The sequence below is a fragment of the Ipomoea nil genome, unplaced genomic scaffold (genome assembly GCF_001879475.1).
Source record: "Ipomoea nil cultivar Tokyo-kokei standard unplaced genomic scaffold, Asagao_1.1 scaffold2610, whole genome shotgun sequence".
Lineage (NCBI taxonomy): Eukaryota > Viridiplantae > Streptophyta > Magnoliopsida > Solanales > Convolvulaceae > Ipomoea > Ipomoea nil.
The window spans coordinates 616,479-635,511 of NW_017619038.1; the positions used below are offsets into that span (position 1 = coordinate 616,479).

At 37.1% G+C, this 19,033-nt stretch overlaps 1 protein-coding gene across 1 annotated transcript; it reads left to right on the forward strand.

Annotated features, from left to right (window-relative positions):
• Nucleotides 1–16,434: 16,434 nt before the first annotated feature.
• Nucleotides 16,435–17,910, forward strand: LOC109154182 (olee1-like protein). The gene is made up of 2 exons (XM_019302036.1): nucleotides 16,435–16,673; nucleotides 17,407–17,910. The coding sequence occupies exons 1-2, from the start codon at nucleotides 16,493–16,495 to the stop codon at nucleotides 17,754–17,756; spliced, it is 531 nt and encodes a 176-aa protein (XP_019157581.1). The 5' UTR covers nucleotides 16,435–16,492; the 3' UTR covers nucleotides 17,757–17,910.
• The last annotated feature ends 1,123 nt before the right edge of the window (nucleotides 17,911–19,033 follow it).

Genomic DNA, 19,033 nt, shown 5'->3' on the forward strand with positions numbered 1-19,033 from the left:
CAAGTCAAATAATAAAAAGAACTCAATATTATATATGCATTATGGACAACTTTATCCGACAATTATGCCATGGACCCGGGTCTATCTTGCGAGGTAGCGCCATGTCAAAATACATAATTTATATACTGAATGTTCACAATTTATATACTAGATATTCACAATTTAAATTATGAACATTCCGTATGTAAATTGTGAACATTTAGTATGTAAAATTGTGAGCATTCAATATGTAAATTGTGAACATTCAATATTTAATTGTGAACATTTAGTATATAAAAATTGTGAACATTCAGTATATAAATTGTGTATTTTTGAACTCGGGTCCACCTTGCCAGGTGAACCCGGATCCACAGACTAATTTACAACCTTTACCCATGGCCGGATTTTGGACCGTGCAAGATGGACAACATCATAGGGTCTCAATTTTTAGAGGGCCCAATATTTATTTTTGATCTAGCTACTTAAGAAATAAAAAAGTTCTACAATCAATCCTAAAATTCATCAGTTTTATCCCAAATCACTTCTCTCTTCAGTGGAGATCACCTGGCAAATCATCATTGGGGCCGGGCCTATCGGTACGTATGCTTTTTTTAGTTGCCCTAGCTTTAATTTAAATTAGAAGTGAATTGAAGTAGGAACTGTGATTTTTGCTTTCAACTAGTGTTACACTGTTTATACTTATTTGAAGTAAAAATTATATATTTTACAGTATGGATTTTAAAAATTGCGCTTATACTTTTGATAGATCCACATTTATTTATAAGAATGAAGCCACAGAAATTCAAAACCCGCCCTGCCTTTATCATAATTTATACACATAAATGCTCGAGTCGTGTAACATGCATGGATGAGAATGAAAGGCATTTGTGGCCAAGATGTTTTGCTGACTCATCTTCCAGTGTAAAGAAGTGTATATATGCTAATTAAGTGGAATAATAGTGGACTGTCCCTTAGTGGATGTACAATAATAAACATTTTAAGGCAATTATAAATGATTGGGATTAAAATAAAAGGCAAATTGTATCGTGCACCGCGGTACATAATTGATTATCATGCACCGCGGTGCAATTATAAATGTTGTTGTTTTGTTTAATGAAAATAAACAGCATCCGTTTCGCAAAAAGTAACTCTTTTATTCAGTTTCATTTTGCACACGCTGCAGTTTCAGTTCAACACAACTACAGTTTTATTTCGATATAACTACAGTTTCTTTTGATATTTATACACTCAAATATGTGAAAATGTTATTTAATTTAATTTTATATACACTATAATTTCATTAAAACACAACTACATGATCGTTTCGATATAACTACAGCTTCATTGCACAATATACACTCAAATATGTGAAATTTTATTCAGTTTCATTTTATATACACTGCAGTTTCATTTCACCACAACTACAATATCATTTTGATATAACTGCAGTTTCATTTGATAATATATAAAATAATACGTGAGGCAATGTTGTTTAGATACAGTATAGTTTCAGTTGGTAATTATCACACTAAAAAATACGTGCTCTGTTAACAGTAATGGCGCGCCATTTCTTTACTTAAAGAAGCGGTGCCGTTTTGACCGTGGTGCGCCACAATATAATGATTCAAAATAAAAGGCAAAGGGACCGAAAGCTTAAGAAGGAAACAAAAGAAAAAAAAAAAAAAAAAAGCGATCAACCATAAATATTATGACCCTGCTTAGTAATATAGTTAGCTTATCAGACAATTTTGATTTATTTGACCACTATTAACTGTTTGAATTGATTAAACAATCAATATGAGTGTTTGATTAATTAGCTTTTTATAACAATTTATTATTTCAAAATATTAAAATTCAAAAAGATTCTTAAAATAATTTTTTTGATTAATTTTTTGAGAAAGTCACTTGTCTCCTAAGGTTTAAAATCAATGGTTGGGGGAGTGAATTGGGAAAGCGTCACTTTTTTAAAAATTGATTAAAGAAATACACGTTTTCTCCTAGTGTTTGGACAAGTGCAGGTATATTAGATGAAAGGGAAAGCATAGGCCAACAAGACATTAATGTCTTTTTTCCTTTTGTTCCTTTAATTTCATTGTTTGGATGAATGTGGATTATGTACCCAATAACGTCGGTAATTGAAAAAACTGACGTAAAAATTTATATATATTATTTTGTACTGTATTTAATTTATTGACATTTGACGTCGATTTTGAAATAATCAGCGTTCATATCGCGACATAATATTTCAATTTTATAGTAGTGAGTGTATCAATAAATTAAAAAAAATGATGGGTCATGCTATTCTAGACAATCTTTTTGGATCAACGGGAAGGGAAATACCCACAAAGAAACAGACAACTATACAGTCTCGTGGTGCCAAACAGAGACACCAAACTTATCAAACTCTAAGAAACGTATTAGCTCGTCAGGGGGAGAATTAAAGAGGGTTAATCGGCTATGGCCAATCTGTTTCTTAGCTAACCAGTCTGTAGCCTGGTTGACATCCCTTGGAACAAAAGTGATATGCCACGCTTCAAGGCTGCTCAGCTCCTGTCTACAAGCGTTCACAATGTTGTCCGTATTGTTTTCTATGTTTATATTCTGGCTTATCGCGTCCACAATAGTCTTTGAATCACTCTCAAAGCATACTTGGCCTTTAGTTAACAGCTTTGCAAGATTGTCTAGAAAAGCATACTTGGCCATTCTAGACAATCTTTTGTATTTGTTAACTTTGATAGAAAAATGTTAAACTGTTCCTTCCATTGACTTGCGAGCAACTAATTATTATTTATCTAAAATTCTTGCCGATGAAGGCTATATGTCATATATGGCTGTAAAATTTTGATTGCTTAGATATGAATGTTTTTTTTTTTTTTAAACGGACACGCACGTACAAGAACATACATGATACAACATTGAGAATTTTTATATTCTTACATAGTGGTCCAGTGGTAAAGAAAATAGCATGTGGTATCTTATTTATGGACTTAATATATATATCACAAGAGAATGACATGGTTTTGTTGCACATGTTGTTTACATGTTGCTAAACATTATTTGTTGAGCCCACTCTTTATGATAGCAACAGTTATACCATGAATTTGGATCCATCTTCTAAGATGGACATTTAGTATGTAAATTGTGAACATTTAATATGTAAAATTGTGAACGTACATTCAGTAGGTAAATTGTATTTCTTTGGATCCGGAACCACCTTGTAAGGTGGACCCGAGTCCACAGAATAATTTACCTTATGATAGTAATTATTTGAATTTGTGTCTTAAATGTTGAGATTTATCTCACATTTTATGATCTTATAAATGAAACTATAATTTTACTCAGGAAGCGACAAATTCATAGCACTAATTTTTCCCGTCACCTCTTGAACCAAGACCTCAAGAATGAATGTTTGTCTAAAGGGAATTCATTTATCCTATTGCCACATCTAAATATCTCTAAAAATGACAATAATCTGATTGATTTATACTACCTACATTGCTATGAATTTATGATGATGGAATAAATTTATGATAAAAATATTATAGTAGTCAACAACACAATTACACAATTGCTTGTACGATTGCTCATATTATATAACAACCTTAACTAAGTAATTAAGGCATTGCTAAGCCCACTCACTAAAAATAAATAGATTGTCTCTATAACATGTAAACAGTAGAATGTTAATTAAAAAAATAAAAAATCTTGTAGGTTACTTATAAGTATTTGTATGAAAGAGAAATGTGAATAATGAAGTGACACAATATAAAGCGAGATTATTAACTCATCAAGGGTTTACGAAACCAATAATCAAATTGATCAAATATAATCTTCCCAATGGATGCCATTAAGTTATACTACTTAACATTATTGATAATGATTAATTATTTAGATATGCAATTGATGAACGTCTTGACCACGTACTTATGATTTATTGGATGTTAATATTTATTTATTCAAAAAGTCGTTGATGAATTTAAAGTTCTCAAAATGAGAGAAAATAAAAACCACATGTATAGTCTTAATTAAAGTACAAATTAAATGTCTTTATATGACATGAAGTAGTCAATAGTTGACTAAGTATTTTTTCTCCTGAAGAATGAATATATAAATATTAATGTTGATGGTGGATAAGTCAATATACTATATATATATACATATATATATATATATATATATATATATATATATATATATATATATATATATATATATATATATATGTAGGGTGTTGATCATAGACCTTATAGTATGGACTTGAGGCCCCAGAAACAGTAGAAGGCATGCGGTTTATTAGAAACACCGCTGACTCAAAGGCATATGACTAGTATTTTTGGGGAACACGACCATGAGCTAACAAAGCAAGGCTTGTTTCCACCACATGCCGGTTTCGTCATTCCACACGCCCATTTTGTTCGTGGGTATGTGGGCATGATTTTCTATGACGCATACCTGCGGCGGCAAAAGCCGTACTTAATTAACTTGAGATACTCACCCCCCATGTCTGTTTTGACACATTTAATCGAGGTGGGGAATTGTTTTTCCACCAACGCACGAAACCTAGCAAATATTGAATACAGGTCTGACTTAAGATGCATAGGGTAAATCCACATAAATCTGGAAAAATCGTCTACGAAGAGCACAAAATATTTATGCCTATCAACAGATGGAACAAGTGATGGACCCCAAATGTCTAAAAAAATTAAATCTAGAAACTTCGTACTCGATCTTTCAAGCTGTGATAATGGGAAGCGCGCAGACTTGCCCATCTGACACGTAGTACACAATTTATTTAAGGATTGAAAAGACCCTATAACTGGACAGGAAGACAAGACTTGTTTTAACAAACAGGAGTGTGGATGCCCAAGGCGTTCATGCCAAATATCTGGAGACGCTTTGGCTGACACGAAAGCTGCTGGTTTGGACAGATTCAATGAGTACGTCCCATGCGTGCTAGGACCCCTAAGAAGAGTTTGTTGTGTGGTACGGTCCTTCACAACAAAATAATTAGGGTGAAATTCAAAAAATACGTCATTGTCTTGAGTAAATTTTTGAACAGAAAGAAGAAATGTACGTAATTGAGGAACATGCAACACTTGATTTAGAAATAGAGACCGAGACTTAGAATTAAACGAAACAGAACCAGTATTTTAAATAAGCAAACCTGACCCATCTCCAACGTGTAGCGACTCACCACCTGCATACGATTCGACTAAGCCATCGACATTGGGGGTTGCATGAGCGTTGGCTCCGGCATCCGGTAGCCACACATTCGAGAAGGGGGCAGTGGCGATATCATTCTGCTGAGGTTGATAGACAACATGCGCCTCAGGAGGAGTCAGATGTGTAGGACGTTGTCCACCGAAGTCCTCAAACCTCCGGTACCATGTAAGAGCGGTGTGCCCAGGGATGTCACATATTTGACACCGAATGCCGCCGCGACCACGTTTCCCTCTCCCACGTTGGCCACGGTGGTTGCGTCCATGGCCTCTGCCGTTGTCGGACTGCCCACTGGAATTCGATGTCGACTGGTGCGCAACCATGACGACGCTCGGAGATGGAGCATGCAGCGTGGTGTCTTCAGGAAACAAATAGCGATGAGTGCTGAGAAGATCCGCCACCGCTGGAATGGTCAACGGAGTAGATTTGGTGGTTAGAGATTCCACCAGTGACCGGTATTCCGGATGGAGTCCTCTGAAGATGTGGAGGTTCTGCTCATCGAGACCTAGGGGGCGGCCAGCTTTCGCAAGTTGTTCGATCAGAACCTGCACACGTCCTGAATACTGAGAAGGAGTGGATTCACCTTGTTGAAGGCTCTGTAATTGAGTTAGCAAACTCAACGTGCGAGAGCGGGAAGTGGATCCCAGAGCAGTCTCCGCCGCAACCTAGACGCATCTGGAGGTGGAATGCCCGATCGCCAGGTAAAGAACTTCCTTCGAAAATGAGGAAAACAGCATGCTCAAGATCGATTGATCTTGTTGTACCCAGGAGGCGTGAAGCGGATTCGCCATTGGGGACGCCGACGATGTGGAAGCGGCAAGGAATTCCGGCGGGCAGGCATTGGTAACATCGACAAACCCGTAAAGGTTCTGGCCTCGCAGGAACGACACTAGCTGCGCTCTCCAGAACAAGTAGTTCATGGTTGTCAGCTTAATGGACACGTAGTGGTGAGCCTGTTGAAGGGCGTTAGTCAGCTGCTGATCGGAAGGTGTGACGACGTCCGACGAGTGGGTGGTCGGAGCAACTGCCGCGGTGGTGGCATCGGCTGGGAGAGTGGGATTGGCCATATGTCCGATATTAGGCTGATACCAAGTGAAGGAATATAATATCTGATGTTGTTCTCTGTGAACGTACATGGGTTTATATATCTAATCTAAGCACCACAATAGGTGGAGCAGTATAGGAATAAGCTGAGGAATCTAACAACTCTTAACAACTTTAACCTATAAACATTAATTCAAAACATGTGCACCAATATTTCTTGCTTAAACAAAATAGGAAACATCTTGCTTGTTCACTTCTTCCTTGCCTTAAAGCTGCTTAAACAAAATAGGACACATCTTGCTTGCCTTAAAGCTAGATGTGCTTCTTCTGATTTAGGCTTCCAGAATGATAAGTCTTTAGGGGGATTCAATCTTAGGCGTGATTGTTGTGTGTAAAGACTTCTACCATTACGCCAAGAGGCTCATCCGATTAACATTGTGAAAACAATGTTTATCAACTAATCTTCCGTATAAACACTTGTATGACCAAAATTAATTCTCGCAATTAATTTTGTTTTTACTAACATATATCAGACTTCTCTTTTGCTTGACTTACTGGACTGATGCTTTGCACTTTGAAACCTTAAATTAAGGGGATCTAACATACATTTGGCTCATCAAAATTATATTACAAAAATATTCCTATCAATCACCCTCAGCCGGATGAAGATGATGACTTTGGGTCCTGGTTTTCCAAATGGATAGCTGGAGATCACAATGTTACAACGCTAATGTGCACGTCTATTTGTTGGTATGTCTGGAGAGGTAGGAATGAGTCTGTCTAGAATAATAAGCATTGGAATGTTGTTACTATTCAGCGAGAGGCTTATAATCTTGCTGTTGAAAGGCAGGAAAGTTTGAATCTCGGAGGAGATATGATATTAATCCATCTGCTGTTACAACTGCTGCTCTCCCTGTTATTGAAGGTGATGTACTCCGTGTGTATGTAGATGAGGCTATTTCCCCGGAATCAGGCGATGGCTTGTCTAGCATTTGTATTACGCAATCTAGTGGGGGCTTTGTGGCTGCCAAGAATGGGCCTATTGGATGTTTCAGTGATCCATATTTAGCTGAGACTCTTGCGGTTAAAGAAGCTTTATCATGGGTCAAGGATATGGGGTATGCTAAAATCTCTATTCATTCTGATTGCTAGGGTATTTGTCACTCTTTAAATAATGCGTCAATAGATTTATCATATGCGGGATCTGTTATTAGCGAGTGCCGAGATCTTGAAAGACACTTTGACGTAGTGTCCTATTGTTTTATTCCTAGATCAGTGAATAAGTTAGCTCACGCTTTGGCTAGGGCAGCTCGTTCGCAAACTGGTTCTCTTTATTGGTTATCTTCTATTCCTTCATGTATAGAACATTTGCTTTAAATAAAGTTCAAGCTTTGGTTTTCAAAAAAATAAAAAATAAAGCTCTAATTGAATTTGCAAAATTTATGGAAGCAATTGTGCCCAAAAGAAAACTGCACTGGAGTAACGACGTATGGAGCCAGAATAACATCATCACCACACAATGTCCATGCACGCACACAAGACCTTACTATTGCCACCCATTAGGAGAGAGCTTGTACATCACTTGGAAAATGTTCTTAATGGTAATGGCATTAGTACGGTCCACGTTGGCCAAAACATTATCAAAAGTCTGTGAGTTCCGCGAGCGCCATTTGACGGTGATCTGATTATTTGCGAGACAGAGGTTCTTGTGTCTTCCTAAAATGAACATCTATATCATACCTGACAAGTTAGTACGGATATACAATCTTAAATTCCATGTTGCCATCAACAATAGTTTGAAACATAATTCTTACAAATTTCAACGAAGTGAAAACTAATTAAAAAGACAAATTAATCTGTGAGACAGTTCGAATCTAGGATAGTTGTTTGTTACTTATGATAGAAATTATAATATTTATTGTAGAAAATTTAGTACCAATTTGAAATGAATAAACTGTTTTTTGAAAATAAAGAACCTAATTAATTAATCATAGTCTGAAATGTTCACAATAAAGATCCATGGAATATATGGTCAAACATTCCTTACAGTCAAAGATAAAAACAACTTCCCTAGCAATGCTAGGGAAAACTTGATTCGCAGACTGTTTCACAAATTTGAAGCTGAATTCTTTGGAGGAACTTAAAGCTTCTTTAATGATGTGGTCAAACGTACCCAAGACTAACACTCGTTGAATAGTCTTGCACACCACCTGAGTATATATTTCCATTCTTCTATCTATTGAAAATATCTCAATCGGGCTGAACTGCATATCATAGTTCAAAGGAGTCTCTTTTTCATTGTCATGTTTATCACCCAGGATGAGATTTACATACGCTAGGACAAGTTTTATTGTTTCACGCTTTATGAAAAAGAACTCGCCAAGTAAACGAGAGGAAGAAACTCATCAAAACAACGAGAGGAAAAACACAAACTGCAAACAAAATTAAACCATTAGAACAAAGCAAAGGGAAATAACAGTGCGAAAATAATGGAGTAACGACCTGTAGCGATGGAGATGGAGGAGAAAACGGTAAAGGCGGACTGTTAGTGTTTTTAAATGTTCAAAAACCCCATATTATAATTGGCAATATTATTATGGCATACTAAGATAGGTTTAGAGTTTGTCTGTCCAGCTCTACAGACGACTGATCAATCAGAAGCAACAACAGAAGGACTGACACTGAAGATCTGATTTAGGAAGCTGATTTCTAAAAGTCTTATGTGGTATTATCAGACAAGTTTAGAAAGAAGATCAACGTATATTTTCAAGAAAGGTATGGACCTAATCTTCTGAGATTACATTCCTCTTTTATTGTCCTACCATCTACAATCAAAGTCATCTATGGAGAGTGTTTATTGGAGAATCTATAAGTACCCTTACTCGAAGAGAATTAGGGTTACGCCGAAAGTAAGAAGAAACACTCCCTATCTGCTATATAAGACTAGATCGTTGATTGTCATGCATCTTCTCAATACAATATGTTCATGGTGATTAAGATGATGAACTTGAGAAGAATCACTGCTGCTTAAACGAAAGGACACTGTGATCACACTGTTGTGGGAACAACCTTAAAGATCGTCATTGAAGTGGACTGCATCAGAGTGGGCTCTCCAAGTGAAGGGATTTCATTGGACTTCTGTATGCATGGCTCTCCATCTTCAACAATCCACTAAACCTGTGTAGACTGGGTTTGTACCTTGTGTGGGGTACTTGGGTAAGATTATTGTATATCTACCTTTGTACATTGGATTATGATTTAGTGGATTGGACGCCTATGTGATCGTCTCCCAGACGTAGATACACACTGTATCAAACTGGGTAAATATTCTGTGTCGTTGGATTTGTGGTGTTATCTTTCTCTTACATCCTCTCCATGATTTATTATTACTGACTGGCTTCGTAACTGAATCAATCAGTAATCTCGGTCAGTTGACTAACTCTGTTAATCTATCTAAAAAGAGAAAATGCAAAATTACACGGACGTTGTCTCCGGTGGAGATAGGAATAGGGGAAGCCGATCGAACGCCGCTTCCGATCGGCTTGCTTCACGGAGGCGGCGGCCGTGTAGAATACCGAAATGAATATACTATTACTTGTCCTTGTTGTATTTGTTGCGCATTTCTTCAGTGATTGCAGTTTCTTTTGAAGAAGAAGATGCACCAGTAGTAGTGTTTTTAGCTGAAGCCGTAGTCTGCGAGTCTGCGGTCTGCGGTCTGAAGGGCCGTAGACGTGGACTTCTGCGTTGCAGTTGTCGAAGGCTGGACAAGATACATCGAAGAATCCTAAAGCAGCACGTAGTCCGTTTCAGTTTGCTCGAAGTGCATGAATATCTTTGCTGACCACCTGCGATAGTTCAAGCCATTGAGTGGCTCAAGTTTGGCGAGATCAACCGTGGGTTTAGAGAGGAGAAAAGACATTGCCATCGTAAATTTCTTTTAACTGTTGGAACTTTGGATCTAAACAATGTATGTATGCTGGAAAGTGAACGAGTGATAAGGAAACCTCTACTCTGTGTCGTGTTCGTAGGAACACTGCCCTTAAAAGCAATTCCCGACTTCTCACGGTTGCTTTTGACTGGTAACACAGGCACGCTAGCTTGCGCTTGGGCAAAGCTAATAACAAAGCTCAGAATTATAGCAGAAGAAGATGATTTGTGTGTATACGTCTGTGTGTATATCTCTGTAAGTTTTGGAGCTTAGTTGCATGGCTATTTATAGTGCATGGTTTAACCAACTCTTTCATACACACCACATGAACATGTGTTATAACTGTGGAAGAATCTGTTGACTGATCCACGTCTCACGACTTGCGGACAAGAAGAAAAACTCTTACGTACATGCCCAAATATTTAGGAGAGAATATTAATAATTAATAATTATAACAAATTATATTGAACAGCCCTTTTTTGTGAATGGACTTCCAACAATCCCCCACACATTTATAGAAAAGGCTGAAACAACTCTCCCTGAGCAACACAAAGTTGGCCTTAATGTCAATGATTTGAAATCTTGAACTGACACATAGTGACACTGAGTAACTTTCCTCCCGAGAGTGAAACAAGTCTTAAACTCTTCGTTTGGCCAAGTTTTGAACTCAAATGCACACACCAACTTTTATCTCAACACACGTGAGTAAATGCTTTGACCACTAAATCTCACTCTGTCAAGTCTACATCAACATAAACCACTCTTTTAGAGTTACAGAGTTATTAGGACTAACATCATTTCACTTATGTGAGTGTCTTTCCACGACCTCATCATGAATTCCTCACCTCACCGAACTCAAACCCATTTCCCTTGATGTCTCAAGGATAGCTTTTCGGTTTAGCCCTTTAGTAAGAGGATCTGCAATATTCCTCTCAGACTTCACATATTCCATCATGATTACTCCAGTAGTAATCAATTGTCGTACAGACTCATGTCTGACTCTTATGTGCCTTCTTTTCCCATTATAGGCACTGTTTTTCGCAACACAAATGGCCGTTTGTGAATCACAATGCAACGGCACAGAAGGTGTTGGACACCCCCACAATGGTATGTCTGCCAACAAGTTTCTCAGCCATTCTGCTTCTTGGCATGCTAGATCAAGAGCTATGAACTCTGCTTCCATAGTTGATCTAGCTATACACGACTGTTTAGTCGATTTCCATGAGACCGCTGCTCCGCACATAGTAAACACGTATCCGCTGGTGGAGCTAGCATCGTCACCTTCATTGACCCAGTTAGCATCACAGAACCCTTCCATCACTACTGGGAATCCTACATAGTCAAGACCCCAGTCCAGTGTGCCTCTGAGGTACCGTAGTACCCTGTTCAGTGCATCCCAATGTGCACTACTTGGGTTGTGAGTATAGTGACTGAGTCTATTCACTGCAAAAGCAATATTAGGCCTAGTATAATTCATTAGGAACATTAAACTTCCAATAATTTTTGCATATTCTCCTTGAGATATACTTTCCTCCTTGTTTTTAAACAGTTTGATACTCGGATCATAAGGGGTTTTAGCCGGGGTCACATCAAAGCTATTGAACTTCTTTAATAGTTTTTCAGTATAATGGCCTTGAGCCAGATGGTAACCTTTAGTGGTTTTTGTAACTTTTACCCCAAGAATCACATCGGCTTCCCCTAGATCCTTCATATCAAATTTGGTACTCAAGACCCGTTTTCTTTCACTGATTGTGTCAATATTTGAACTAAATATCAACATATCATCTACATAGAAACATATAATCACAAATTCAGACTCAACCTCTTTCGAATATAAGCAAGCATCTGACCGGTTAGCCGAGTAACCTAGGTCTAATAAGGTATTATGAAACTTTTCGTACTACTATTTAGGGGCTTGCTTCAAGCCATATAAAGACTTTTTGAGTCTACATACCTTTCTTTCTTGACTAGGTTCGGCACACCCGGGAGGTTGCACCATGTAGATTTCTTCTTCCAAGTCACCATTAAGGAACACAGTTGTTACGTCCATCTGGTGAACTAACAACCTGTGCATTGAGGCAAACGCAAACAAAACACGAACGGTTGCTATTTCTGTTACTGGTGAATATGTATCAAAGTAATCTTCACCAGACCTCTGAGTATAGCCTTTAGCTACAAGTCTGGCTTTAAATCTTTCAATAGACCCATCTGGTCTTAATTTTCTTTTAAAGATCCACTTGCAACCTATTGGTTTACACCCTTTTGGGAGATCTACTAACTCCCAAGTGAGATTTCACTTAATTGAGTCTAACTCACTTTTTATGGCTTCTTTCCACAATGTGCAATCAACAGACCTCATGGCCTCGTCAACAGTTCTCAGCTCTTCTTCTAAAACAAACTGACAAATGAAATGATCACATATTTCATTTATATCATGCAATTCAGTCATGTAAGTAATGAAATCTGAACCAAAACTTTTCTCAGTTCTTGACCTTTTACTTCTTCTAGGTTCACAAAAGTCATCTAGAGAACTAGTAAAAGGAAGACATTCAGGTTCACCAAATTGACGACTATTATCAGTTAGGTTGTGAGCATTTTTCAATTGAAATATGTTTTCAAAGAACACAGCATCTCGTGACTCACATATGGAATGATCCTTTAAACACATAAATCTATAGGCGGCGCTGTTTTCAACATAGCCCACAAGAATGGCATCTAAAGTTTTAGACCCTATGTTGGGTCTTTTGAAGGATGGAAGTCCCACTTTGGCTAGGCACCCCCACACTTTGAGGTATTTTAAGTTGGGGGCATGCCCTTTCCACAGTTCATGCTGGGTTTTCTCAAACCCTTTATGGGGAACCCTGTTCAACACGGCTTCTCCCCACAGGGAGTCTGGAGCACCTGCACTGATTAGCATTGCATTGAGCATTTTTCTTTCTGCTATTCCATTTTGTTGGGGAGTGTATGGAGCAGTTACTTCATGAATAATTCCATACTTTTCACACAAGTTTTTCAAAATTTTTGCTTCATATTCACCTCCCCTATCAGAACGAAGCCTTTTGATCTTCTTATCTAGTTGATTTTCTATTTCTTATTTAAAAATCAAGAATTTTTGTTCTGCTTCGTCTTTCGTTCTTAACAAAAACACTTTTGTAAAGCGGGAAAAATCATCAATGAAAGTTATATAATACTGCATTCCACCTCTACTTTCAGTACTCTTAAAGTTAGCCAGATCAGAATGTATCAATTCTAAAACTGAAGTAGAACGAGAGTTTACAACTGAAAATGATTTTCTAGCAAACTTAGCTTCAACACATACTTCACATTGAGAATTTGAATCAGTAGACAGATTTGGCAATAAATCCATACTTTTTAGTCTATTTAAGCAGTTTAAGCCAATATGACCTAGTCTACCATGCCAAATGTTTACTGAGATAGAAAGGTAAGCAGAAGAAGCATTATTATTATTTGGGTCGTGCCATTTAACAACATCATGATTCGATGCAGATCTAACTACGTTTACATCCAGCACAAAAAGACCATTATGTAAATATCCTTTCCCGAGGTATTTTTCCCCTCGAGTCATGACCAGGCGGTTAGACTCAAAAACTAACTTAATCCCAGCCTTATTCAACAAGGCTCCAGAGATTAAGTTTCTACGGAGGGTAGGAACAAATAGCACATATTGCAAAAGAAGTTTCTTGCCAGAATATAACATAAGTTCTATTGTTCCACTACCCCTTACCTCGGAAACACTGGAGTTTCCCATGAATACTTGTTCCCCTTCAGTCGACACGAACTCTTTGAACATGTCTCGGCTTGTGAAAGAAGTGACGAGAGGCTCCAGTGTCTACCACCCATTCTTCCTGATTTTATACTATGTTGACCTCAGTGATCACAGCCGCAATCACTTCGGTGTCTTCTGCATTCTCAAGTAAGTTGGCTTGATTCCTTGAATCATCATGGTTTGCTTTCTGGGAATTTTGATTGTGAATCCCTTTGCGATGATAGCATTGTGCTGCACGATGCCCCTGTTTCCCGCAAACGTAGCATCCACCGCTTTTCCCTTTTTTCTGAATTTTGTCATTTTGGAAGCGATTGTCATTGTTGTTGGGCTTGTTGTTCCTTTTGTTATTTTTGTTCTGACCACCAGGTTTTTCCCTCTTCTGATTAAAACTCGATTCAACAATGTTAGCCTTAAAATTTCCAGAATAGTTAACCGACATGGTTTCGCGAATTGTAGCTTCAATGTTGATGGATTTCACCAACTCCTCCAATGTAGTCGCCTTTGAATTATGCTTCATTTTGTTTTGGAAACTTTCCCAAGATTCAGGCAATTTCTCTATTAGTGCATCACACAAAAATGTATCATTTACCTGGGTACCTTCTGAGAGCATATCTGTGACTAGATTTTCGTATTCATGGACCTGCTCCAGAATTGGCTTCGAGTCTGTCATTTTGAAATTAAGCCATCTTGCAACAGCATATTTTCGACGCCCGGCATCATCAGAACCGTATTTGTTTTGTAAGAGATCCCAGATTGTTTTTGCGCACCTTTGTTTTTCGTAGATATCAAAGATAGAGTCTACCATATTTTGTACCAGTGTCGCATGTACATATTTGTTGTCCTTGTTGTATTTGTTGCGCATTTCTTCAGTGATTGCAGTTTCTTTTGAAGAAGAAGATGCACCAGTAGTAGTGCTTTTAGCTGAAGCCGTAGTCTGCGAGTCAGCGGTCTGAAGGGCCGTAGACGTGGACTTCTGCGTTGCAGTTGTCGATGGCTGGACAAGATACATCGAAGAATCCTAAAGCAGTACGTAGTCCGTTTCAGTTTGCTCGAAGTGTATGAATATCTTTGCAGACCACCTGCGATAGTTCAAGCCATTGAGTGGCTCAAGTTTGGCGAGATCAACCGTGGGTTTAGAGAGGAGAGAAGACATTGCCATCGTAAATTGCTTTTAACTGTTGGAACTTTGGGTCTAAACAATGTCTGTATGCTGGAAAGTGAAGGAGTGATAAGGAAACCTCTACTCTGTGTCTTGTTCGTAGGAACACTGCCCTTAAAAGCAATTCCCGACTTCTCACGGTTGCTTTCGACCGGTAATACAGGCACGCTAGCTTGCGCTTGGGCAAAACTAATAACAAAGCTCAGACTATAGCAGAAGAAGATGATTTGTGTGTATACATCTGTGTGTATATCTCTGTAAGTTTTGGAGCTTGGTTGCATGGCTATTTATAGTGCATGGTTTAACCAACTCTTTCATACACACCACATGAACATGTGCTATAATTGTGGAAGACTCTGTTGATTGATCAACGTCTCAAGGCTTGCGGACAAGAAGAAAAACTCTTACGTACATGCCCAAATATTTAGGAGGCAATATTAATAATTAATAATTATAACAAATTATATTGAACAACCCTTTTTTGTGAATGGACTTCCAACACTTAGGACTGAAATTATGATTACTTACAAAGTATAATTCTAATATAAAATATTGTAATACTTATAACTGAAATTATGATTACTTACAAAGTATAATTCTAATATAAAATAAAATGTTACTTATAAAAGAAATTGTAATATTTATTGTAATATGATTTTGAATTAAAAATAATTCGTTAATTTTGATAGACATTGTTGTACTTATATGTGAAATTGTGATACTATTTTGGATAAAATTAATTATTACTAATGATAAATATTATAACAAAAATACTAGAAGTACTTCCAATATCATACTCCCAAATTGTACTCCCACTTGTGTTTAAATTTGATTGGAAGAAAAAAGAAAAAGAATGGATAAATATCATGGCCCCTTACTAAATTAAGCAATCAAGACATGCCTTGTCATAGGGAGTGCAAAATGAGAGTATATTTTGGGATGTAGTACATGTAGAATTACATATTATAATTATTTATAATTAAAATTGCGATGTTTACACATTCACTTGTCTACAAACGGACCCGTTTCAACTTTCACGGACTGGTCTCACACAAGTTAATGCATTTATATAATAATAATATAATACGGTGTAGTTGTATTTAGTTAGCTTGGGTCCTATATATTATTAAAAAAAAAATATTAAAAAATCCTAAGGCTTTGACAACCACACAACCTTAAGGGGAGTTTGTTAGTCTGTTATGTTCCTCAACCACGAAAAGTTAGAAAATAAATATCTTCCTCTCATACAAACTGCCATTCACAAGTATTTAAACCACATTCCAGGGACTCATAATCTCAAACACTTCACTCCCCAATAAAAACATCCATCTTTCACTAAATAAACAAAAAATTTAAATTAAAAAAAAATATAAAAATGGAAAACAGAATTCATTCGGCACTTCTCATTGCCGCCATTGTTGCCTTGGTGTCTGTGCTTGGCGTCGCCGGAGCCGCCGAGAAAGCCGGAGCCGGCGAGAAATTCGAAGTCACTGGCACGGTATATTGTGACGTGTGTCGTGCCAAATTTGTCACCAGAGTCGCTGAAAGGATGCCCGGTATTTTTTAAATATATATATATATATATATATATATATATATATATATATATATATATATATATATATATATATTTTATATATATATATTTTATTTAATCTCTGAAATTTAGGTCTTCGAAAAATAAGTCCTATGAATAGTTAAGTTGATTTTTGAGTGGCAAATCAAGAGTGTGAGACTGAATCCTAACTCCCATAGTGTAGGAGTTACACCTATAGGAGTTACACCTAATATATAGGGACATAGCCCTTACTTAGCAGCCGCACCGTGGAGTTACACCTAATGTTTTGGACTCCTTATGAGTATGGACACTTGTTCTCTCACTTGATGGGTCGCATTTATCACCCTTACACCTAATATAGGGATAGAGCTGGAGCCCATAGCAGCTGCAGTGCGGAGCCACGCTACACCTAATGTTTTGGACTTCTTGTGAGTACAAACACTTGTTCTCCCACTTGATGGGTTGCATTTATAACCTTTGTCTCTAGTCGCTGCAGTGTAGAGTTGCACCTAATGTATTTGACTCCTTGTGATCGAGTACCGACACGGGTCATCTCACCTAATGGGTTTGGATCACATTTATCATCTTGTTCCCATTCGATGGGTTGCATTTATCACATCTACAGATTGTGTCGGGTAGGAGTGTACAGATTCTGTCGGGTAGGAGTGTGGCGTCTCTGGTTGTCTAAATTCCTATACAAGCTAATCATGCGTTTTTTTGATTATATTTAGGTGCGAAGGTGAGATTGGAGTGCCACAACATAACAGACGGGAAATCCACCTATAGCGTGGACGGTGAAACCGACGCCAACGGCGTCTACCACATCACTGCGGAGGGCGACCACGAGGACGAGTATTGCGGAATCAAGCCGGTGAAGAGCAGCAAAGAGGACTGCAGCGAGATCATAAAGGACGGGTGGGCAAAAGAGTTCACAAGAATCACCCTCACAACCAAGAATGGCATGGTTAAAAAGACCAGAAATGTTAACCCCATTTTGTACTTGAAGTCCAAGCCAAGTGCCGTCTGTGCTGAGGTGTTCAAGGAATTGCATTACATCCCAGGAGAAGATATTCACCCTTGAATTCAACAACACCGCATGCAATGCCGTTTTCTATGATCCCAGTTTTATCAGACTAAAAAATAATGTAGTAACCCAAGCAGCTAGATAGGTTGATTTGGCAATTTATATCCTACATTACGGCGCGCGTTGCACTGTGCGCCCAGATGCAAAACGATGTCGTTTAAATTTTATTATTTTTTTGAAATTTCCCGCCCCAGTGAATGGCAGTTAATTTTTCTTTAAAAAAAAAACCCTATGTTAAAAAATGTACATAATGTTATACTAGAATACACATAATTATATACATGTATGTACATAATTATATAACAAAATATACATACTCTTTTTAAAAGATAATACACATAATCTAACATAATATATAATAAACATAAACTTTTAACATAATACACATTAACTCTTAACATAATACACACAAATTTTCTGATTAGAATGTACATAATTGTATAAAAAATGTACATACTGTACAAACAAATATACATAATTGTATGAACAAATATACATAATTGTCCATAATTGTGTGAACAAATATACATAATTGTACGAACAAATATAGATAATTGTATGAACAAATATACATAATTGTCCATAATTGTGTGAACAAATATACATAATCACAGCAACTTCCTACCGCACCTCCACCCCAAAACGACGTCGTTTTAGGAGGCGCGCGCCGTGGTGTAGGGTATAACGATTGGGTTGATTTACAATAAACAATGATTCACTAGATTAGGAGAAAAATCTCTCTAATAAAGTATTCGATGTAACACAAAAAATAGAAATAGCATAATTTTGTCAATTAAATTGATTTTGTTATAAATTTTATTGTTAGAGTTTTTTTTTAAGTACTCTGTGATCGGTTATGCCTATTTCCTGGTTGTAGACTTATGTCAAATCTCATTATCCTCATTCCCATAAATGTAACACATGCAAACATGAAAAAAAAAAAAAAAAAAAAAAAAAAAAAAAACCAAACAAAAAAACAATTGTCAGAAATTTCTCTAGGTGGTTGGGGTAGTACTTTTTCTAAATTATTATTCTACAAGATCCATTTTGGAGACACTTAAAATTTGTAAATTTAGAGATAACAAGACAATTTTATGTAATTTCAAAATTTTAGACATTTTTGTGTAAAGTAACAATGTCATTGCCCTTTTTGGTTACTTTTAGCGTCATTGCCTTCCTCTCGCTCTCAATTTTTTTTTTTTTTTTTAAATTGAGTTCTTCTCACTTTCAATTTCAAAATTCTTCAATCCTTTCGATTTCTATCCTCCAAAGGA